This window comes from Rhinolophus sinicus, linkage group LG01 (assembly GCF_036562045.2).
Source record: "Rhinolophus sinicus isolate RSC01 linkage group LG01, ASM3656204v1, whole genome shotgun sequence".
NCBI classification, from domain to species: domain Eukaryota; kingdom Metazoa; phylum Chordata; class Mammalia; order Chiroptera; family Rhinolophidae; genus Rhinolophus; species Rhinolophus sinicus.
This window is the reverse complement of record NC_133751.1, coordinates 37,727,328-37,751,894: the sequence shown is the minus strand read 5'-3', so window position 1 is coordinate 37,751,894 and position 24,567 is coordinate 37,727,328. Positions and strand designations below refer to the sequence as shown.

The following is a 24,567-nucleotide window of genomic DNA, read 5'->3' as shown; positions in this document are numbered from 1 at the left end:
GCTTGAAGGTCTGAAAACACAATCATCTCCTGTAAATTCCTTCTTCTTTCAAAGTTAGTCACTGTCATAACCTAACAATAATCTGCATGAAAATAGCTGCCAAGTTGAAACTGAATGTCCTGCCAAAATAAATGTTGTTTATTTAAACTGCTAATGATAAGCACATTTAAATATTTTAATTTGCAAATCCATTCAGAGGAGCCACTATAAAATATATGTCTCGGATCAGATCTGTGTATCAGAATAAGCAATTCTTCAAACTATAGTTATACTTAACAAGTGCTAACTCGTCTACATCTGGGCCACAGATATTTTATAATGTACTGTGGAGAATCAGAGTGTTTCAAACTTTTACCCTTAGCTTAGCCTTTCAACTGGCTTGGCTATATTTTGACTGGCTGTGGTGTAAATGGACTATTGCTCTGTGGCATAAAATAAATTCCTGTGATTTAGTTGTTTACAGTAAAGTTAGTAGAAGAGACCTTCTTCCCATCAAGCCAAAGCTTGGATAAACTGATATCTTGGTCCTCTTTCCTCAGATTATGTCTATGGAATGTAGTTTGGGATCAGTGAAAAATTCTGAGCCCAGTGCATAACTCTCGGTGTGGACAAAGCCTAGTATATGAGTAACCACAGGGGGCGTCATGACACACAGGATGATTTCAGAGGTGCTTGAAGGTTCACGTAACTATAAAAGTCTCCTGAGGCATTAATAAATTGAAGATTAATTTCTGTGCCTTTTATTAAAAAAATAAAGAATCCTGATGAGAGTAAAGATTCAACTGTATTAGTCATTTAGACCTTAGTGTGAATTAGTTTATCAGGATTATCATGAGTATAGGTTGTACAGAGGAGCAAGAGGTCATGACAAGAGTATGAGTTTCACGGATCAGTTGTCATGGATAAAACAAAGAACATGAAAAAAGGGTAAAAATAAGGAAAAAAACAGGCCAAAGGAAGGTTTGGGGTTCCTTCAAGATTCATTTCAACTACTTCACTATTTTACCATGGACCAGAAGCTATTCTTTAAATAGTTTTTCTACCTCTTTCTTGACACCAGATCTTATTCTTTCCTCTGTTCACTATTCTTCATATGGTTTGTCACCAGGAGGCACTTTGACAATACTTTGACTTTCAAAGCCATTTATTCATTCACTCAGTGTGTATTTGTTGAATAGCCACTATGTGTAAGAAATGAGCCAAGCTGTATCTGTATGTACAGTTTTTGACTAGAAAGTTCATATATGACTCCATCAAAGTTCAGGGGTTTGGTCATGTGTAAACGTTTGCTAGTTCATTTGGCCCAGCTGTGTATCTCAGCTTCAGAAAATAATGTCTTTGCTTGGGATCTCCTGGGCTACAGATACTTTCAGCCTAGAAGGCATGTTTAAAGTAAAAGATGACTTGAAAGCCACCGGCCTTTGTTTGATTCTCCACCACAAAAGCCCGTCCATTAAAATAAAGACAGAATGCAAAAGAGAAGCGTATAGTTTGCTTTTATTATTTGACTTGTTCTATGATTTATTATTTATTGATTATTATGTATCATTTGAGTTGTCTGAGATGTCTCTCAAGACGTCTATAAATTTTTCTAAAAACTATAGTAATTCAGTAAAATAAGGGCCTCTGTAGGCAAGTAGTCTGAAGAGCTCGTGCTTTTTATTGCAATGTGATTTTGTCTGAAATCTACCGGGCGCAGTAGTGACTGAAAATAACCTCTATCCTGAGGAGGAGTGCCAGAATCTCATTTGCCTGGTATGTTCTCTTTCCCCTAAAGGCCCTTCCTTTCTTGTTTTCAGAAATTCTGTCAAAACACTTCAAAAGGAAAGGTTTCATTTTCCTGATAAGTATGTGGGGCAATAATGAAAGCTTTCTCATTTAATAATAAGCATTCAAAAGATTTGAAATTAATAAAACTGTTCAAAATTCCGAGGCTGTTTAAATTGTTATTTTTTAAACTTGAATTTCATTTCAGTTGAATAGGATTTGTCAAGTATTTTATATCCCTGTATATTTATTGCTTGAACAGAACCACTCATTAAAGAAAGTTATTTGTGGCCAAAAGCCCATCAATAGGGAAATGATCCAATAAAGATGAACATATCTGTCCAGTGGAATAGGATAGAGCCATTTCACCAATGAGGTCGCATCCATATTGAAGTTTGGCAGATCCCATGAGACAGTGTTAGGTGCCAAGAACAACTCACAGCTTAGCACACATGACATAGTCTTATTCTCCCCCGCCCCATGGATGTATGACACGTGGGTGGAGAACTTCACATGTGTATTTTATGTATTTTTCTGTCCTCTTTTCTTTTTTATGCCCCATAAACTGGCCTTGGTGTTTTTTTGTATTAAATTGGTAAAATAAGAGAAGTACAATGATATGACATGTCCTATAAACCCCCATCTTGTGGCCAAACCTGTGCTCATGTTGTCTCTTATTCGCCTGTACTCTGTTTATGAGACTTTGCACACAGGTGCTGTGGCTCACCTTCAGACATAGTTGTCTCCTTCAGGATTTGGGTAACTGTTGTACTCTGGCTTTAGAGCCAGTAATCATTCTTCTGTATTACAGGTAATTGGCATTATGTAGGCAGGATGAAAAGAGCTACTCCAGGTAAGAGGCTTAGCTGGAGATGAAGGGAACAATCTGACCAGTCAGGGAGTCACCGCGATGCATGCAGGGTGTCACATGAGAAGACAGTAGTCAGATTGCAGAATGAGATTTACACTAGCAAACCAGGCCTGGCCTCTGTCTACTGAGATGTAAACCAAGGTCCTAGCCCTATTTCAAAAGAAGGGAAGGATGATACAGACACCATGTTATTATCGGAAACTGCTCTGAAAGATATTTCTTGTGGCTCTATGTTCACACCCGCCTGAATGATTCCTTAGGCAGACACACCAGCACATCCTCCAGGCTACATGCTGATTCCCAGGTGAAGAGAATAGACTATTCTTTTAACATTTTCCCTTCAGTCACATAACAAATGTAGATGAACAAGGGACTAAAGATTTCCTCCCTCAGTTTGTTTTATGTGTGAAATGGATTATTAATAACTACATGTGCTTGAATATCCTCAGTGACCCTGAACTCGCCACGTTGGTTCTGTTTATACATAATGTAGTATATAAGTATATGACATAATAAATAAGAGTGAGGCTTTTGAAGTTGGAGAGGGCTAGTTCACAATGTAGACTTTGACTCCTGTTCATTATATTACCTCAGGGAAGTTATTATTTAATTTTTCTGAGCCTCTATAAAATGGGAATAATAAGTTGTCTATTGTGAGGTTATATTAAAGTAAAGTGAGCTAACATATATAAAGGAATTACTTCAGTGCCTAACAATTGGTAAGTACCTCATATATGATAGTTAACAGTTATCCTATGTGTGTCATATGTAATATTATGTTTCATAAGAAGGTACTGCTATTTGGGGCCATTTTTTTACCTTAAAAAGCCAGCAATATCATATGATTCAAACCACATATTTGTATTACACACCTCTAATTATCTGCTTATGTTGAGCCAGAATTTTCTTCTCTATAACTTGTTTCTCTAGATTAAGGTACCACACACAATACATGCAACTTCATCCAGCTGGAACATTTCCCAAAAGAGAATAACAAATGAGTTACACAATAAAAGACTCTTTTCTGGTCTGTGAAACCATTATACTGGTTGTGCCCATTATTAACCTCTTGTTTGTCAAGTCTGGACTACCTTGCTACCCTCCACCTTGAGACTAATGGGTCTAGGACTCGGCTATCCCCACGTCTTCTGGCCGTCTGGCTTCTTACAAGGCTCTGCCAGTAGGGGGAGACTGCAGACTGCAAGGCGGGAGGAGGAAGGACACACCCTTTTTATGTTTGCTTCCTGTAAACTTCCTGTGTATACCTACATCAGCCCACCTAATTCTGAGTACCATTAAGTACCAGAGCTCATTGCCACCTTACCTGACTCCGGTGTGCTGGCTGAACTGCCACTCAGTGACAACTGGTTCTCAGAGTCTGTCTGCACCAGTATTTGTTAAATACTCACTACCCTGTTTCCCTGAAAATAAGACCTGGCCAATTTACAATCAGCTCTAATGCGTCTTTTGAAGCAAAAATTAATATAAGACCAGGTCTTATATTATATAGTCTTATAGTCTTATATTATATTAGACCTGGTCTTATAGTATAGTAAAATAAGACTGGATATTATATTATATCATATCATATTATATTATATTATATTATTACATAAGACCCGCTCTTATAGTAAAATAAGACTGGGTCTTATATTAATGTTTGCTCCAAAAGATGCATTAGAGCTGATTGTCCAGCTAGGTCTTATTTTGGGGGAAACACAATAGGTGTGCTGCACTGTGTTATGCCCTTTGCACATATCTTACCGAATTCTCTCTCATATTAACCTTGCAAGATAGGTGTTCTTTTCACATTATACGTGAGAAAATGGACTCAGAGAAGTGGCTTGTCCAGGTCACCAAGCTAGTGGTGTCTGAGCTGAGAGTCAAACCTGTGTCTACCTGGCTGCATGAGCTCTTTCTTTCTTTCTTTCTTTCTTTCTTTCTTTCTTTCTTTCTTTCTTTCTTTCTTTCTTTCTTTCTTTCTTTCTTTCTTTTAAAAATTTTATTGGGGAATACTGGGGAACATTGTGTTTTTCCAGGGCCCATCAGCTCCAAGTCGTTGTCCTTCAATCTAGTTGTAGAGGGTGCAGCTCAGTTCCAAGTCCAGTCGCTGTTTTCAATCTTCAGTTGCAGGGAGCGCAGCCCACCATCCCATGCAGGAATTGAACTGGCAACCTTGTTGAGAGCTTGTGCTCTAACCAACTGAGCCACCCAGCCGACCTGCACGAGCTCTTTCTGCCTCCCCGTGCACTGTGGGGCTCTTCTTCTGTGCCACACTGCCTCTGTTTCCTTGTGTGGTTGGTTCAGCCATCTGAAAGTGTTCTTTTCTTCATGTGTTGGGCAGCCTAGCCCCAGAAGTACTGTTCTCTTATTGTATTCAAGTTACCTGCATACCAGATGATCCCCCACCAACCAGAAGTTGTGTGCTTGCCTCCGCCTCATCAGCGGCACTAGAATTTGTCTCTGTTCTGTTTGTAGTGCACACAGGACTAGGCTATTAATCATGCAACAGAGCAGGTGGCATAGCACCTCTGGAATAATGAATTACTGAGCTCTTGCCCAAATGAGTCACACCACGGCCACGAAGGAAACTTATCTCTCCCTGACTCTCATCTTGTTCCTCTCTCTTCCCTTTCTCGTCTCCTGTGATATGTTTTGCCAGTTGTAATTGGAACATTTTCTCCCTTATTTAAGTTCTGAAGTGTCTTTGGGACTCGCTAATGCATCCAAAGGCTTAAACAAGACCCGTCAAGGACGTTTATTGCTTTCCAGCATGGGCAGTTAAGCATAGCTTACAAGCAGCTCTGGGTATATATGGCCAGGAATATGAATGTTCCTTTTGGAAAACAGAACCCCAGCAAAAAAAAATGATGCTAGTGATACTGTCAAATGGAGATTTCAAGAAGAAGCAATGTCTGCCCTGTCATGTGGCAGAGGATGCACAGGCATTGGCATAATGTGACCTTTGGTTTGAAGGAGTTGTTTGGGGGGTTTGGGGAAAGCTGCCTAAGAGATGTTACGAACTAAATAAAGGAAACCTCTCTTTTCACTGACCTTTCCTGCTTCCTATGGGAGAAATCCAGGATCACTTCACGGGGACCTCTCCATTTCCCTACTATCAAAATATGCTTCCTCAAATCATTGCTGTATACATGTTATCAGTAAAAAATGCTCTGGCTGTACTTAAGTTTCTTAAGTCACCAGAAGTCTAGATATAGGCAGTTCAGGGCTGGTGTGGTGACTCATTGATGGCTTTAAATCCCAGGCCCCTACCTTTCTGCTGACTTACTGCCTCATGCTTGCAAGATGGATGCTATAGCTCTAGATATCCTGTTTTTATTCAAGGCACTAAGAAGTGGGGAAGAGGTGTCAAGACACCAGCTGTATTTGTTACTTATTTCAGGAAAAGCAAAAGATCCTCAGAAGCTCCCAGAAGATGTTTGCCTGTGTCTCATTGGCCGTAACTGTGCCATATTCTTAACCGTCATCCTCTGCTGTAGGGCAGTCTGGACAAACAAGTTTAGCTTTCCTATACTATGAAACGGAGACAGCAAGGGAAATGGGGATTGAAAATGTCTGTTGGGTTAGCCAACAAACAATATCTGTCACAACCAAATAGAGAGAAATCATAGAAGACTAAATTGGGCAGCCAAAGGCAGTTTCACTTAATAGAAGAGAAAGAAATTAATATTGTTGAGCCCACGGTGTGCTATATTTTGTGCTAGGCAATATGCCTGCATATATACATTGCCTTAGTTACTTCCACTGTTCAGTTGAGAAAGCTAAACTCTGGGCAATAGTCTGCATGTAGTTAAATTAGGAACCTGGATTTGAATCCAGGACTATCTGACTTAAAAGACTAATCACACTGCCTCTAGGAAATTGAGGCCCATTTCTCAGCATTGGCTTTTGGGGTGCTTCACTGAGGTTACATAGAGACAAAGTAAGGATCTATCTGGAGCAATTATTTTATGGGCACCAGATAAGTAAAAATTGAAAAAAAAGAAAAAGATGAGTAGTCAGGTCCTTCTGTTGTGATAACAGTTAAAATAGAACTGGCCTGGGAGGCAGGACACCCACCTCTGTTTAAAACCTTGTGCTGAGTTGCTCTGTGATCTCGGGTAAGTCATTTCTACTCATCTGCGAAATAAAAGGTAGGACTAGATGGTTTACAAGGAGTCTAATAGCCTTACAACACTTATGTTTTGCTCCTATCTCTCATGTGTCTTTCATTTGTTCATTCATTGAACAAATATTGATTAAGTGTGCCAGGCACTGTGCCAGGTATTTGGAATATACCTGTCAACAAAACAAAGATGCCTGCCCTCATGGAACTCATGCGTGTGTGTGTGTGTGTGTGTGTGTGTGTGTGTGTGTGTGTGTTGATGGCTGGGGGTGCAAACAATAAACACAAAACATAATAAGTTAGTGATAAGTAAATTACACAGTTGTTAAAAGGGTCAGTTCTCTGGGGGACAAAAGTGGAAAAGGGGGAGGGGGACTGGCAGTGCTCTGGGAGAGGTTCATTGGTCCTCACTGACAACAAGGCAATGACTTTGTGCAGGGGAGGGAGTCCGTCATCATGACTGGGGTTGTGCTGTGGGCAGAGGGAGTAGCTAGAGCAATAACCCAAAGGCAGAAGTTGGCCTGAGTTTTCTGATCATTTTCTTCCCCCATCTGAGGACCAGCCTGGAACCCTCTCACCCTAGAGCCATCATTTCCTTTCAAATGCATTGGCTTTCAAGCGGCCTGAAGCTTCCTGGACTTGAAGGGCATTTAAATTTGACCCCGTGGGGCAGCTGGGACATAGAGCCAGTCTACCCCCTTGATATTTGCAGCTCATTTCACACTACAAAAACACTCGATTCCTAGGGATACTGGAAAAATCATGGTACTGGAGATACTGGAATCTTATCACAATAGCACAACCCACCATCTCCAGACTATTCTTGCTGTGTTTCCTGTTTAATGCTCCCTGCACAGTGAGTGAGTGACTCAGTGTTTACGTCATGTTCCCAAATGGTTGTCTGTGTCAATCAACCATAAAGCCCAGGTACAAGAGAGCTGTGTTTTTATCTTTACCAGTTACTGCTCCTAAGCCAACCTGTGATAGGTTGACTGGACCTTCCTATTAGCTCCCTATTGGCTCCGGAAGGATTCTCACTAAGCAAGACCAGCAGGCTGCAGGAAAACTCAGTTTAACTTGCTGGGCTGTGCAAACCGTGTGTGTGTGTGTGTGTGTGTGTGTGTGTGTGTGTGTGTTTTCAATGACAACTGTGAATATATCTTGAACTATAACAAAGAGAAAAGGCAAGAGTTGCCTTCCTGTATTGTGTTCCATGCAAAGAAGTTACTCGGAATCAGAGCACAGTGGTACTATGCAGGTACATTGTTATCGCCAATTGAGCTGAGAACTTATAACATTTATGTGAACAGGTGGACTGGCTCACAAATTAAAGAATCTACCCTTGGTCTTAGTGTAGGTTTAGCATGTGCCCCAAAAACTTGCTTTAAGATAGATTGCACTTTAGGCAAGAGGTTAGACCCCCTCGGAAACCCCCTCCACATTGTAATGGCCTCTGTCCAAATACTGAGCAGGCCTGGGTGTCACTCACAGGATACTGAAAAGTTTAGTTTTAGAGAATGGCTCAGCATGGATTTCGTAGTAATCTTCTAGGTGCCTCTTCTTTTCATGTGGCCTTGACATTTGTTTGATGGGAATAGCAAGGAAACTTAACTCTGATCTCTGTCATCTGAGTGAGGTTATAGGTGAGAGTTTGGAATAAGGTACAAAATGCAGGATATATTTTAAGGGAAAGGAGGGTGAGAGTCTTCATGAAGATCATGTGCCATTGAATCAAATTGCACATTGTGATTTATTACCAATCTGTTGGGAAGCTGAAGCAGCAAGCATCTTTTTGGGGTTTCCTAACCTGGTTTGCCCCATCTTTTGAGTTGTTCCCTCCTGTACAATATTTAGAGACTACTGCGCCATAGACACAGGAGAAACATATTCTTAGAGATGGAGATTGCACAGGTTGAGGTTGAGGTGCTAGCCTAGAATGTTCTGATAAGAGCATCGGAGTTAGTCTGAGCATAAGGAAGAATATAAGGGTGTAGGACCTCTATTTACATATTACTCTACTTACAAGAAAGAAGACATTGTTCATTCATTCAACAAATACATCATACTCCTGCTTCTGTGCCCAGTTCTATTCTAAGCACCGGAGATACAGCAGTGAACACCACCACCCCAAAGTTCCCTGTCCTCATCTTATTTGGTTAAACCACATGAAATCGCCATTTTTCTAGGTTAAAAACAATTGACTGTAAATATGCATCTACTATATGAGCCAACCATCCCACTCCTAGGCATTTACTTAAAGAAAGAAAAAGAAAGCAAACGTCCATACAAAGACTTGTACATGAATGTTTGTAGCAGCTTTATTTGTAATAGCCCTGAATGGAAACCATCCAAATGTCCATCAACAAGTGAGTGAATAAACAAACTGTAGTATATACTTGCAAGGGGCACGACTCAGCAGTAAAAAGGAATGAAGTGCTGATACACTCGATCACATGGATGGACCTTAAATACATTATGCTAAGTGAAAGAAACCGGGTGACTTCATTTATATAAAACTTTAGAAGATGTAAATTAATCCACAGCGGCAGAAAGTAGGTCAGTGGTTGCCTTGGAACAAGAACTGGGGTTGGGGACAAGAACAGGGCAGGTGGGACTACAACGGGGGCAGAGACTACAACGGGGCAGGTGGGACATTTTAGGGGTGATAGACATATTTACTATCTTAATTGTAGTGATGGTTTCACAGGTGTATACAGGTATCAAACCTTTTCAAACTGTACTTGAAACGTGCAGTTAATTATATGACAGTTATAACTCGATAACTATGAAAAACAGTTGAAGAACAGAAATTTCATATGGTTCGATCAGTAGATAAATTTTAGTGATAAATTAATTTTTAAAACCTTATAGTCATTTTTCATACGTATATATTGAAAACGCACCACATATCAGGTACCATAAAAGGTACTGTCAATCAAAGCGAATGAGGCTGTTCCTGCTTTTAAGGTTAGTGGGAAAATAGGTTTGTAAAGAGACAACAGAATGGCTTTCCCACAGGCAGCTCTGAAGTAATTACTGGGTTTAACCAAGTTATGCTTTGCTGACTGCATTTATGAGGTGCCTGTGCCTTCCTTCTTTTTCAGAGTGACTTGTGGTCTTTGGGCATCACCGCTATTGAGATGGCAGAAGGTGCTCCCCGTAAGTACTTTCCTCTGGGTGAAATCTGTTGCTGGGTCTGCTCTGCAGGTGCTGAAGCTTCTTTGCCAGGAGCTACAGTAGCTTTACTTCTGCTACACCGAGCCCTGCGTGGATTTGAGCTGGCATACTTAGAAAGCAGAGTCAGCTTAAATCAACCAGGAATCCATTCATCTCAGAGTGATGTGAGGATCTTGTATTTATGAAGAAAGAAAAAAAAAGTAGGAAAGGGAAGCAAATTCTGGGGAGTCTTTTGTTTGTTTTGTTTGTTTGGGAGTTGTTTGTTTGTTTTACAAATTCAGTGTGTAATTTATTACCGAACTGTCCTTCTACCATAAAACTGGGACCAACCCACAAAGACAGTAAACTCCGTCTTAACCAAAATTCAGTTGATTTTCAGTGCATGGGTTACACGAACATTTGTACTCAACTGCTTTCACTCCTATTAAAACACTGATATTTAGGTTTTTAGGTTTCCGTATGTATTTTAAAGAGTGGCCAGGGCTCTGGCTTTTGAGATCTCCAGGCCTTTGAGATCTGGAATGCTTGGCACTGCAGAGTGCCTCTCCCAGCCCTGGGATGGCCATGAGCACGTGCCTCACAGTTTTCCATGCAAGAAACACAACTCATGGAGGACCTAGCTGCTGTGATGGCACTGAGGGCACAACACCCAAGGGCCACTCCCCATCAGTGACCGAGCATAACAGGGATATAAGGCAGACCCTTTCCTGGAGGATACAGGATGCTTTTGTAGACAACTTTCATTCTTCAGTTTTGCTCCGTGGTTTCTTTAGACTGCAGGACAGTCTAGCACACTTGCACCTAACTTTTTCTCCCTCACCTTCACTGCAGTCAGACTTGCATAGCAATCTGATGACTCCAGCCTTCCCTGGCCCCCTCCCTATTTCCTTTGAGGCAGGAATTGCCCCCTCTCATGTTTCATACCACCGCGGTGTCTGCTTTTCAGAGGCCCCATATCTGTATGACGGGTTGTGATGCTCGTATGGCTTTTTCAACTTTAAATCATCATAGTTTTCTTATTTCTCACTCTAGCATTCGTAAAATTCATCTGTAGCGTGACTGATTTGGAGTCTTTGTTGACAAAATTCCTGTCATCCACAATGCTAATAGGCATTTATGAATCATAAAAATAATATTCCAATCTTTAAACCATATTATCATCCTTGCTGAGTCGTTGAAGCGGCTAAAGATAAGCATCTACCCACACAATGCTTTAGCTTTTAGGGAGAATATATTCTTATTCTAGGCACAAAGGAAAAGACACTCCCAGATGTTTGAAAAGAAAACTAGTGAAATATTTTGATTAAAATAAGAATCCTTGAATGCATTCACTGTAGATGATAATGTCATGTTTACAAGTTGAGGTATTTTTATAACTTTCCTGCCAGCCTCCATTTGCCTTAATCCTCTGGTCTTCCCGGGGCCAGGAAACAAATCAAAACAGAAAAACTCCTCTGAAACCTGAAAAGCCATTCAGGATATTTGGAAACACAGAGAAAAGGTGTCTGGTCTAGTGTATTATACTCCAAAAACCTATATAGATAACACTGCATTGGGATGAGTCTTCAACGTGTAAGAAAGAGACCGTGGATTATCAAATGGCTTTTATTTTATGACTTAAGTCTTTTACTAATTAAAAATAACTTACATTTCCAATGTAGTTGTTATCTTGATGTTGTTTACTTTGAATCTTAGATAGTTATTAATAACAAAGCAAAGGTCGTTGACCCGTTAACTTTGCTTCCTTAAATTTGAAGTAAAAGTAGAAGTGTTGACAAAACTTAGCTGAAATGTGTCGTGTTTTATAAGACTCCTGTAATTAGACACTAGCTCTCTTAAGTACTCACCAGACGGAAGCGTTGTGATCTTCTGATCTCCTCACTGGTCATGCGTGGAGCTGGAGCCATTTGGCAGCATTAGCTGCACAGCTAGGATGGGCTTGGCGTGTGTCTGGCCTCCTGACCGGAGCTGGCCTTTGTTTTGGTCTCTTGCAGCTCTCTGTGACATGCACCCCATGAGAGCCCTCTTCCTCATCCCCCGGAACCCGGCACCTCGGCTGAAATCTAAGAAGTGGTGAGTTTGGTCTTCAGTGTGTTACAGATCCAAGGGGAGGGTTTTCCTGTGATTCTTTTTTGGATTAACTCAAATACTTAGGTCCTGCTGACAGGATTAGACTATATACACTAAGACTTGGTGAGTATTTTCCATATATGTCATTCATCTTAAAATACATATTGAATACTATAGTAGTCACCGGTTATCTGTGGTTTCACATTCTGCAGTTTCAGTTACCTGTGGTCAACTGCTCCCCAAAACTTTTAAATTTCCCCAATTGACATTTTCACGGCTCAGTGATCCAGGATCACCCCAAGTAGATGATCCTCCTTCTGAAGTGTAGTGAGAGGGTCAGTAGTAGCCTAACACCACATCACAGTACCTACGTCACTCACCTCACTGCATCTCATGTAGGCATCTTAGCATCTCACATCATAAGAAGAGTGAATACATTACAGTAAGATATTTTGAGAGAGAGACCACATTCACATAACTTTTATTACAGTATATTGTTATAATTGTTCTATTTTATTGTTAGTTATCATTGTTAATCTCTTACTGTACCTAATTTATAAATTAAACTCTATCATGGGTATGCATGTATCGGAAAGAACATAGCATACATAGGGTTTTGTACTATCTGCAGTTTCAGGCATCCACTGGGGGTCTTGGAACATATGCCCTGTGGATAAGGGGGGCCGACTGTATTTGCACAGCAGGTCTTTATCCCCACACTTTGAAGATAGGGAGCTATTAGCTAAAATGGATAGTGGAACCCAAGTAATAATAGGGAAGCTCTGTGATTTGTCACCCCAAGTAATATTATTTTCTGGCAGCACAGAACATCTTATCAGAGAGAGGGTGATAGTTCAGAGTCAGCCTGTTAGGTTTGCTCACTTTTCTTCTATTCCTTAAAACAGTAATTCCCGATGTGCATACCTACCCCTGGTAGTATGTGAGATGATTTCATTGGATCTGTGCGTGAACATTTGTAATTTTGGGGTTTTCTATTGCTTTCTCTTTATGGCAGGTGATACTGGCCTCTTATTCTGGGCAGTGATATACTCTTCCCATTTAATAAACTTTTTCACATAAAAAAAGTGAGTTAATGTAAAGAAAAATACTAAGTGAATAGATAAAAGGGTATGGTGAAAATTATGTCAGTAGTGGATGGTTGCCTGAAATTTGGGAAACAGGGTTCTACAGGTTAGGCCAGAAGTTGGACTTTGACGTTTCTGTGTACTTACATCAGGGTCTTTGTGCCTTATCATTCTATGACAAAAAATCATTGCTCCCTCCTTTACCCCTGTGGATATGGTATGTGCTTCCTGATACATTCTTGAACCTCTGATGGCCCTCACACGGGGGCCAATTCCTGAACCACCTGTGACCTCCTATCCTTTTCTAGAGACCTATTCTGGGCAGTTAGAGCATGAAGGGATAAGACACTTCTGCCCCTTTCCATGGCACTTCATGATCAAGCGCTTGACTGGAGCCCCTCACCCACTGTTTCACCCTCCACTATACCAGGAACAGTCTTGATTAATACCAGTCATCTGGGAATGGCATAGCAACCCTGGTAGAACAAGAGAAAGGCACACTCCACTGAGAGAGGCTGTGAGACAGCCAGAAGAGACGGCAGCCTTGGAGTTGCCAAGGCCTGCGCAAGGAGAGTGAGAGTTGCTATTGGTAACAAGGAGGCAGCATTCCCTGTTCCTCCTCCTCCCTCCAGAGGGTCACTGTGGGGGGAGATGATCATTCTCTCCTCAGCAACAGCCTCCCATTGGGCACCAGCACAGCATGATTGCCGGGGTACCCAGAGGCCCTGCTTCCTCCTTCCTCTCTGGAACAGGCTCCTGGGGAGAGGAGTCAGCTGAGCTCTGCCCCTGGAACCATGAGTGGCACTCAAAGCTTTCTGCTAGGTTTCTGCTTGTCTTTCATGCCAAGTCTGTCCTGTGGGGCCTGCTGTATACAGTGGGCTCCATTTACCCTGTTGCCTTTTCTTCCTGAACTTCTGCTGGACACATGTTTCTAGCTTTCCCACAGGGGACAAATGGACCGTTCACATGTGTGTTTTGTTGGACCTGCCACACACCATGTTTCAGAAATATTTGTACTAATCGCCAACTTTTAAAAATCTGGTGATTGAACATAACATTTAGATGTCTGGCCTTTTGTACAGAGGTGCTGCACTGCTGCCTTTTAGGGTAAGAGATTGTCCTTCTGCCCCAGTCGCCACCTCTCCCCAGCTCAGAAGCTGCAGTCGGTTGGTCACCGCACTTGTCCTGTTTGCTCCTAACCCTGGGCTACACCGCCCTTTGTATGATCTGTCTGGCTTCTCAGAAAACTGACTGAACAGCCCGTGTACAATGGTTTCAGTCTTCATTGACCCTATTCCAGAAAGATAACTCTGCATTGACTTTGTTCGAGCAATGCAGACTTTTGGGAAAATGCAGTCTGACTTTTTTGCTTCAGACCTTTGACAACGAGAACTAATTTTGATAATGCTGCAGGATGCTGGTCAGTCCAGGAACAGGGAAGAGGCCATGCCAGCTTCATGACACCCAGTCTGCTTGCATGCCCTTCCCTGGCTCAGAAGGAAAGCCAGGTAGGGGCATGAGTCTCATGCTGCCTGACAGGGGACGAGGAAATAAACTTGGCCGTTTGCAAATGAGTAGGGGAGACAAAAGCCCTAGGGAAGTACGCTTTCCCACCCAGAACCCAGCGTTTATCAGATGATTATACAGCCCCCAGCCACAGGACACTTGGTATGGCTCCCATTTTTCTGCAGAATTCCGGTTTGTAAGTGAAAATATTTAAGCATGTCAGAGTACAGTTGACCCTCAAACAACACAGGGGTTAGGGGGTGCCAATCCTCTGAGCAGTCAAAAATCCACGTATAACTTTTGACTCCCCCAAAACTTAACTACAGTTGTCCCTCAGTATTTATGGGGACATGGTTCCAGGACCTCCCCCCTCCCCCACTGCACTAGATACCAAAATCCACGGATGCTCAAGTCCCTTCTACAAAATGGCAAAAAAACAATGCATACAGTCAGCCTTCCACATGTACAGCCGGTTGAATTCATAGGTGTGAAACACAGGGATAGGGAGGGCCAACTATATTTATTGAAAAACATCTGCATGTAAGTGGACCTGCACACTTCAAACCTGTGTTGTTCAAGGGTCAGCTCTACTTTGTCTTGAAAGACCAGATCCACAGTGATTTAATAGAGATTAGTGTTTAATATGCGCTAGCATTTGGGAGGAAGTGAAACATTTCGTTTATTTTCCTTTAATTTTTTAAAGGACAGGACCCCCCCCAACCCTAACAAGAGATGAAGTGTGCTGTTCTCAGTGTATATATGAACACATTACTAAAGGGGAGTGCTACTGTGGTAGAGATGGGCCATTATAAACATTCAATTAAGGGTCATTTCCAGCTAACATTGCTGAATCTACAACATACAAGGCATATAAGCATATGTATATTGTAGACTCAGATATATATATATATATATATATATATATATATATATATACACACACACACACACACACACACACACATATACATATATATGTAAATACACACACACACGCACACATTGATCCTGTGTATGTGTCTATAGCAACAGCCTTCCATTAGGCACCAGCACATAGTTTCTGTGTGTACAAATTTAAGATATATTTTGTTAAGAAAGTACTTATATATTATCTTAACCACAACCCTTCCTGACAGATGCTCTGAGTCCTCATTTTATAGATGAGAGGCAGGCTTAGCAGGCTATGCTCCTTGCGTAAGGCTGTACAGTATTAGCTTCCCAAGTTTGTAACCCATATTCTTCCTACTGCACCACTTGGCCTCTTAAGTTCAAGGTTAAAGTGGTAGAGAATGAACTACACTAGTCTCTTAGCTGACCATTTTTTCCTTGCACTTTACGATTAGGGAAAGAAAGGCGTTAGCACTGCTCATTGCCCCTGAAGTTGTGGAAAGAAAGGAAAGCATCCCCACTGGCAGGAACTGGCCCTTTCTTCCCCCATTAGTGTGATGAGGACCAGCCTTAGCGCTAAGGAAGTCATGCGGTCAGGGCTCCATTCCATGCTCACGTGGCTCAGTCCCTTAGTGTTTATGTCTCTAGGAGGATTATAGCCTTGGTTAAATCAAAAGAAAACAAGGATTCTCTGTCACCCTCTGTCTCCATGTCACCCCCAGCAAATGGGACTCCCATGTCCGCCTCCTGTCTCTCAGGTTAGATTTGACCCACATGGGTAAACCATCTCCTCCAGAAGATTTCCTCTTCCCTTCTTTTTCCACTGAGTGAACTCACACTCCCCTGCCATTGTACTTATACTTAGTGCTGTATTTCCCTTCAGGAGTTTCTGGATAAGGATGTAGATGACTTCATTCCTGTAAAACATGGTCCATCTTGTTCTTTTCGTGTGCCCTTTAAATCCGAAGAATCCACATAGGTAGAGCAGTACTCGACTGAAATCATTAGAAAAATCGTAACTTTTTGTATTAGTTTCAGGTGTACAAAACAACATAGTGATTAGACATTTATATACCTCACAAAGTGATAACCCCAGTAAGTCCACTACCCATCTGACACTGTACATAGTTATTATAGAACATGATTTACTATATTCCTTAGGCTGTACTTTACATCCCCATGACTATCTCTTTTTAATTCTAGTTGACATTCGGTATTATTTTATATGAGTTTGTGGCATACAGTGTAGTGGTTAGAACTTTACATAATTTATGACGTGATCCCCCTGATAAGTCTCACACCACCTGACACTACACATAGTTTTGACAATATTAGTGACTGTATTCCCCAACAGAACTTTACATCCCTGTGACTATTTTGTGACTACCAATTTGTACTTCTTAATTCCTTCACCTTTCTCACCCAGCCCCCTACACCCCCCACATCTAGTAACCATCAGTTTGTTCTCTGTATCTATGAGTCTGTTTCTGTTTTCTTTGTTCATTTATTTTGTTTTTCAGATTCCACATATAAGTGAGATCATATGGTATTTGTCTTTCTTAGTCTGACTTATTTTACTTAGCATAAAATCCTCTATCCATCCATGTTGTTGCAAATAGTAAAACTTCATTCTTTTTTATGGTTGAGTAACATTCCATTGCATATATGTATCACAATTTCTTTATCCAATTGCCTACTGATGGGCATTTCAGTTGTTTCCATATCTCGGCTATTGTGAATAGTGCAGCAGTGAACTTCTTATCCTAATTCTGGAAAGAGGCAAAGATCCCTTGGTTTAAACCACTCATGCTCCAGCTGAGGACTGGGAGTGCTGGTGAGGTTAACTGGCTGGCCCAGCGTCCTGGGCTCACCACTGGTAGGGCCAGCCTGACACTCTGGCCGTCGGCTTTTACTCCAAAGCTTACAATCACTCCTCTTATTTTATGAAACACTGGTTCTGATTCCTGGTAGATTGTCAGGCACTTATGTTTTAAGAAATGACATATGTATGTGTATGTGTATGTGCGTGTTCTAAATAATATAGTGATAATAGAAAACAAGTTTAAGAAAATACTTCACATAGACTGAATTTGCTAGTAATAGTGTGACTTTGGACTCTATTTAAGTCAAAACAAAAAATGGCTACACAGACTTCTTAAATTAACATTTTTTTGTACAATCTCCTTGGAGATGACGGTCCTGTTGACTCTTCCTGTTAACATATCTAATCCAAATATATGTGAAATAATTCCCTTAAAGAGCACTATGCTATTCAGTTCAATGGAAGGGGAGAAAAACACCTTCAAATTTCTATACCCAGCCCTAAAGGCAGATACTCCTTTTCTTTAAGCATGGCGGTGGTCAGAAGTTGCTGGGACATTGTCATCATGGTAATAGACATAATAATAGCGAACACACATATGGCATTTATTATGAAATAGGTACTGTTCCAAATATTTTACATTAACTCATTTAGTCATCACAACAGCCTTTTGAGGTAAGTACTTAGCAATATCCCCATTTGTAGGCAGGCACAGATAAGTTAAGTAATTTGCCCAAAGTCACACGCGGTTAGTAAATGATAGAGCCCAAAGTAGAGAAAAAGGGTAGTTCTGGGCAAAAGCAAACTTTAAAGGTCAAGAGTAATTTAGACTGTCTGCTGATTACCAAAACCTTTTAGCCCGGCTCGTTATAGTGATTAATGTAATAATCTTTCAGGCATTTTTAATTCCTCTTACACAATTTAATATATAAACAGGAAAAATCTGGGAGGATAAAGTATTCAGCAACACTGGTATTAGAAGTACTAGTGTCTCAGACTGTAAGCATCAATCATTAACATTTGTCTCTCCAAGCCAACGCTTGGCAAATTAGTATTACTAATCTTAGGTGTTTTTGTGTGTTTTTTTTAAAGAAAAAGTAAGTGACTGGCCACAGAGATTCAAACAATAAAGTTATATAAATGTGCTTTAAACCCTTTAGACTGCTCAGCAAATAGTCAGATGGTGTTCAACATAGGTGAAGTGTTTTTACTTTTAATTAAATGTGTAATTAAATATATTGATTCTTTGGTCACACTATCTTAAATAAGAGATAATGAATCTTTCTTTGAAGACCTGTTGTAAGTAAGCATTATTTTCTCTTTAAGCAGCATCATGTGAAGAAGACGTCGTGTATGCTGCCAGCTTTGTAGTTCTGCATCTTGGCCCATCCTTTGGGCCCAAAGTTATTCTTTTGAGTATCTTTTGAGGTTCTTTCCGACCAGGAGAGATTCTGGACAATGGACTCTGTACTAGAACTGGTTCCATTAAACTCCTTGAACACTATCTCATCCCGGAGATTTCTCTGACTTTTTTGAGGTAGCAGTACTGGGAAATAGAATGGACAGTCTACTAAGTTTGGATCTCATTTTTAAATTGGGTATTTATTTATCATCCTCTAATTAATAGCCGAGCACTTTAGAAAAAACGAACACTTCCTTCTAGTTGGAAGCAGGAAAAAGAGAACTGCCATTTGCATTTCTTATGAATATTTAATAGCTTTCTGTCTGAATTTGTTTTTGTTTTCATCTTTTTAATGGGGTTTTTCTATCTAGAAAAACACTGTGTGGAATTTATCTATTCCTTTTTATGCAAGTTAACCTCATTCTCTTTAGTTCATTCCTTAGGAAAGTCCATTAATTCATTATGGTGTTTTTTTTTGCAGGGTCTCTCCTGAGGTGGTGTTTTTTGTGCCTCCTCAGATTTATCTGATGGATATAAGAAAGAAAGCATATTAAACAGTACCTACTGTCCAAGCCCCCCCTCTGTCCCTCACGAACACAGATTTGAAGGTAGCTTTTGTCCAGAACTCTCATCGAATAACCATTCATGAATTCATTTGTTTACTAAACACGTAAGAGCAGGTAGAGTGCTCGCGAGAGAAAAGTGACATGCCAACACTGTGGAGTATTTCCAGTATGGAGGAAGCTGGGGTGTGGGCTGAAGGACTTACAGGGAGGTGCATAGACTGTCCATTCTGTTGTCACTATTTCTAGTCCACAGTGTGGCCGGTCCTGATTCATCCTGGGGTGACCCAAAGCAGAGCAGGTTCCCATTACTTCCATGTAAAATAATTTAAAAGCTTGATCATAGCTCAGGAATTTAGGGAGGAAAAACTACCGATAATTCAATACTTTAAAAACATGGAAAAATATGAGAAACTGCTTTGACCTGGGCAGGACTAGAGAGTGGTACATATACAAGCGTCCTCTCTCATTTGAATCTTGAAGAACATGCTCTCCATTGTGTTCTGTGTGGTGAGGACACCTTTCAGGCCTGAAGTGTATGTGTGTGTGTGTGTGTGTGTGTGTGTATACATACACACACACACACACACATACAGGGGATGCCAAAAAATGTATACAAGTGGACACTTTGGTTAACGTTGCTCAAGCAGTTGTTTGCCGTAATCAGAATCATCTGGATGCTGATGGTAACTACTTTAAGCATCCCTTGTAATTGCGGAAGTCAAACGTGACTTGTATTCATCTTTTGTTCTTGGTATATATTGATTATTACAATTTTAATACAGTTTTTTCCTTTCTTAAAATGTGTATACATTTTTCTTGGCATCCTCTGTAGACGCCTGAGGCCTGCTGGGAAGCTTGGGAAAGGCTTGCTCCTGGAATCTGCACCTGTGATTCCACAGTGCTTCACAGGAGGACGACAGAGAGCACAAAATGGATTCCCTCCTGCTCCGAGCAGGGTGGGGATAGTCAGGGGGGGCCAGTGACTAGGGTTCCACCAAAGTCTCTGAGGTGGGTGTGCCACGCTGCCAATGGGGCACCTCAGAAAGGCATGCTATAGAGTTGTGAGCTTAATTATTTATGATGCTGGACAGTTTCTTGGAACTTTCAGCAAGAACTTGCGTGCCTAACTCATGAATCATAGCTAAAGTCCACCATTAATTTCTGCCACATTGTGGACTTGCCACCTAATCACTGGTGTGATATCTCTAACCAGCTTTCCCCTGCCCCTGTGCATCTGTGGCATAGGGTTTATCTTTGAGGAAACAGTGCCTTTTTAGAGAGAGATAATTTGCTTCGGGGTATGAACTTAGTCCCTTAAAGTTAAGTTTCCAACACCTTGAGTTGATAGCAAACATATGCGTACATCCTGTTTTTATTGCTTGGAAAGCAAAGTTCAAAGGTGATTCTGAAATTACCAGTTTAAAAGTTTGACAAATCAAGTTTGCCGTGTAAGAATTTTGCTTGTTTTTACAAAATGTACTCCCCTATCCAATCTATCCCACCTTGGTTTTACTTTCCCCAGCTTGCATTTTCTGGCTTATTTAGACAGCTAACCTTAGTGTCCCCTGACATGCAGTGTGCTCACTTCCAACTTTAGTTTTTCATTGATTTCTTACCTCCCTGAACTGTCCTTTGTCTAGAGTGGTTTTTCTCCTAATTCTTTAAAAGAATTAGGAGAAAAATTCTCTGGTTCCCCCGTTCCAGTGGGCCTTGTAGGTATGATTCCCATGGGGTTTTTTTCTCTACTCTTGGTTTCTTTTGGTCTGATATGTGATAGTATGTATAAACTGTAAAAAACACTTTCATGTATATCACACCATCCATTGCCTCAGTTGTGTATTGATGCATTTGAACTGCATTGTACCATAAAGGGCTAAACTTACTCTGTGATAGGTTTGATCTCTATGTGGGCTGATTAGACCTATTTCCTTCCTTCCTCCCTTCCTTCCTTCCTTCCTTCCTTCCTTCCTTCCTTCCTTCCTTTCTTTTTTTTAATTCTAACATTTCAGAAAATACAGGTTTGCTTTTCTTTGGGTGTCTTTTTATCTTTGGGTTCATTTCTTTTGTTTGGCAGGTCAAAAAAATTCCAGTCATTTATTGAGAGCTGCTTGGTAAAGAATCACAGCCAGCGACCAGCAACAGAGCAACTGATGAAGCATCCATTTATACGAGACCAACCTAATGAACGACAGGTCCGCATTCAACTCAAGGACCATATTGATAGAACAAAGAAGAAGCGAGGAGAGAAAGGTTAGAAACACATTTTCGTTTCAACAAGGGAAACAAAAGATGGAGTGAGTCCTGGGCTCTTGACGTATTCCTAGGTGGCCGTGGGGATTTCAAATGGGCCTGCATTATTCTTTAGTGTGAGGGGCTGCCTCTGAGATCACAGCCTGTGGGCATCAGTGGAGTGAGACCCCTGAAATGGAATCTTTCATGAAAGAATAGAACTGCAAGAAATAGCATCTTTTCCAGGCACAGAACAAAAAGTCATGTTGAGTAGTACTATGGAGTGGTTTAATATGACAAGTGATTTTCTTAATTCAAATGAATATTCATGTTTTGAAGACCAAGACCAAAAATCCACAGAAGACAGACAGCCTAAAAAAAAAATTTAGTTGGCATTTTTCTGTACTGGCAGTTTTCAACATTTAAGTTTTTGTGCTCTAAGGCTCATTTCTAATTCAGGTTTAGAAGTCAGAATGAATGTTTTTATAGACCTAGTGATTTAAAAAAAAGGGAGGGTACCAGGCTTCTTTTTTTTCTTTTTGAGCTGCAAGATCATGTAATGCACTTCTTTATTTATAGATTCAGAAACTCATAGCTCTAGCTGTGACACCACACTATCTTTTCATTGCATCATTAGAAAGGACTCAAGTCCAAACTTGGGGTCCTAGGACTGTGTGAATAGAGACTCAAAATTCCTTAATTAGCATCCTGACCAAGGTAAAACCTCATGTGGTCTGCGTCTGGTGTTGTGACTAGTTGGGCAGGGAGGTAGGGAAGGTTGGGGTGTGGAAGGTAAGGGAGAGATGCAGAGAGCCGACAGGTGAGTGTTCCCTAAGAGGGAATAGGAGGGGGCAGCGGGCAGGGGGGTGGCAATGAGAAGGCTGGATAGGGCTGGCAAGGTGAGCACTGATTGTTTGGGGAGTGGAGAGAAGAGAGGAAGGCCAGGGACCGAGGATGGGAGGTACTTGGTGATGTGCTTTTCCTTGCGTCTATCCTCTCCCCCTTTCTCCTCTGTTCTGCACAATCCAAAAGGAATAGTGGCGGATGGTGGGCAGCACAAGATCGGGGTCCTCTCTTTGAATTTGAATTTCCCTTCTTCTTTGCCTCTGCATTTAATATCTGTAATGTGGTAAGGTATGAGCAGGGACCTAGGTGTGGGGCGGTGAGCAGCGTAGGAGTCAAGACTGGGCAGAGGAAAGGTCATCAGAGGACTCAGGGAGGAGGAGAAATCCTGGTGAGCGGTCAAGAAGAGTTCATCTTTGCAGCCAGCCTGAGGCACTCGGGAAAATGTGTTACCAGGTTAGACTCAGGAGCAGGATGTTATGAGGCTCAGCCAAAAAGGAGGCCCATCTCCAGGTGTTGGTGGTGGAGACGGACGAGGTGTCAGTCAGAACCTACGGAGCTGGGAGGGCAGCCCAAGCTGGAGAAACTAGGCATGGAGAGAAATGGGCAAGTCAAGGTTAGAAAGTTCCAGGACTGATCTTTCAACTGCTCTTTGTTAATAGTGGTCTTGGGCTACTCTGTGAAGTCAAAATTTTAGAGACTATTTTAGGGTGGTGTGTCAGACATGCAACCATTAAAGGCCAACTTCTCTAAAAGGAAATTTATTTTACGGTGGATATAAAGTAGGTTAAGTGCTTGGACTCTTGTTTTCAGACTCAAATTCTGAGTTCAAATTCTGTCCCTACCCCTTAATAGTTACACGAACTTCACCCCTTTTCTAATCTTTAAAATAGGACTGGGTGTATAACAATAATTAGTATTGCCTGGCATGGTTGCAAAGATTAAATGAGATAATGCTTGTAAAATGCTTGATGCAATGTCTGGCACATAGACTTATTCAATAAATGTTGGCTATTATCATATAGACTTCATTGACCTATAATTTTTCAGTACTATTCAGGGTTACTTTCAGAGAACTCGCGACTTCTCTGCCTCTGACCTGTGAGTAAGAATGGGTAAAGTTTGTGCCTTGGGTTGTTCCCACATTTTGTTGGCGCAAACTCTGGAATATGACTCAGAACTCACCATCCCATGAAAATAGACCTTTTAGTGTGTTTCTTCTCTGCAGAGTAGAAGAGTAAGTTTCTTGGAAGTAGATATACTCAAGGGTTACATGGTAATTTAAGGAACCTAATTCTGTTCAGACTAACAGCCACCAGAGGCTCTTATTTTGGTCTGCTCCTCAAGAAAGGGTATTGATCAAATGAGATTTCATTCCATTTGCTCAGTTTGGTCAAACTACCTAATTTGCTCCCTCTAATACGTTTTCACTCTCTTAGCAGCTCTAAGACCAGCTTTTGGTAGAATCAAACAATTTTAATGTGCATTGTTTTATGACTTTTTTTACCTGATATTATTTTTACTTGAAGATATGTTGATACATGCTAATTTAAGCCAGTAATATAAAAGCAATCAAACCAGATCCTGGAGAAGTATTACAGTTATGGAGCCTGATAAATGAAGGTTTTACCCTAGAAATAAAAATGATTGGATTAATTGGGAGCTTTTTTCCCTTGCTATCATTTCCTTTAATAGATAAAATTTCTGCATTTTACTTTGAACTCTTGTTGATTCATTTCAGGAAAGTTTGGGATATTAAACTTTTAGTGTGGAATATTGAAACACATTATGAAGGTTCTTTACATAAGTAGCCTGAACATTTCATACATATCTAAATATATGAAGCTAATTTGTGATTTTAAAAAATACACTTTAAAGTCATTACACTTTTGGCTTTTTAAAATAATCCTCTTAATGGCTAAAAAGTATGGAAGGCAAGGTGTGTTGAAGGTCATGATCAAATTCAATAGTTATCATGTGCGACTGCACCTGGTGGTAGCATAACCAAATTGCAGTTTCAGTTCCTTTGAGGGGTGCACAAATATCTTCAAAATTGTAATTACTAACCCACAGCTCTGAAAGGATAACAGTAATGTGATACCCTTCCTTGCGTACAATCAAAAGCTCCTCCAAAGGCTCCTCATTGCCTACAGAAAAGTTCTCAGCGTGGTATATATGGATCAGGAGGCCATATCAGACCTGCTGGTCCTTCTCA

The 24,567-nt window shown here is 40.9% G+C and overlaps 1 protein-coding gene across 8 annotated transcripts in view; it reads left to right on the top strand.

Moving 5' to 3' along the window:
• TNIK (TRAF2 and NCK interacting kinase) overlaps positions 1 to 24,567 on the top strand; it is a 363,557-nt gene that overhangs the window by 246,566 nt on the left and 92,424 nt on the right. For all 8 annotated transcript variants that reach the window (XM_019735248.2, XM_019735239.2, XM_074327892.1 and 5 more), the window contains exons 8-10: positions 9,869 to 9,923; positions 11,936 to 12,014; positions 21,355 to 21,530. In XM_019735248.2, coding sequence (XP_019590807.2) covers positions 9,869 to 9,923; positions 11,936 to 12,014; positions 21,355 to 21,530 — 310 coding nt within the window. The remainder of the gene's footprint in view (positions 1 to 9,868; positions 9,924 to 11,935; positions 12,015 to 21,354; positions 21,531 to 24,567) is intronic.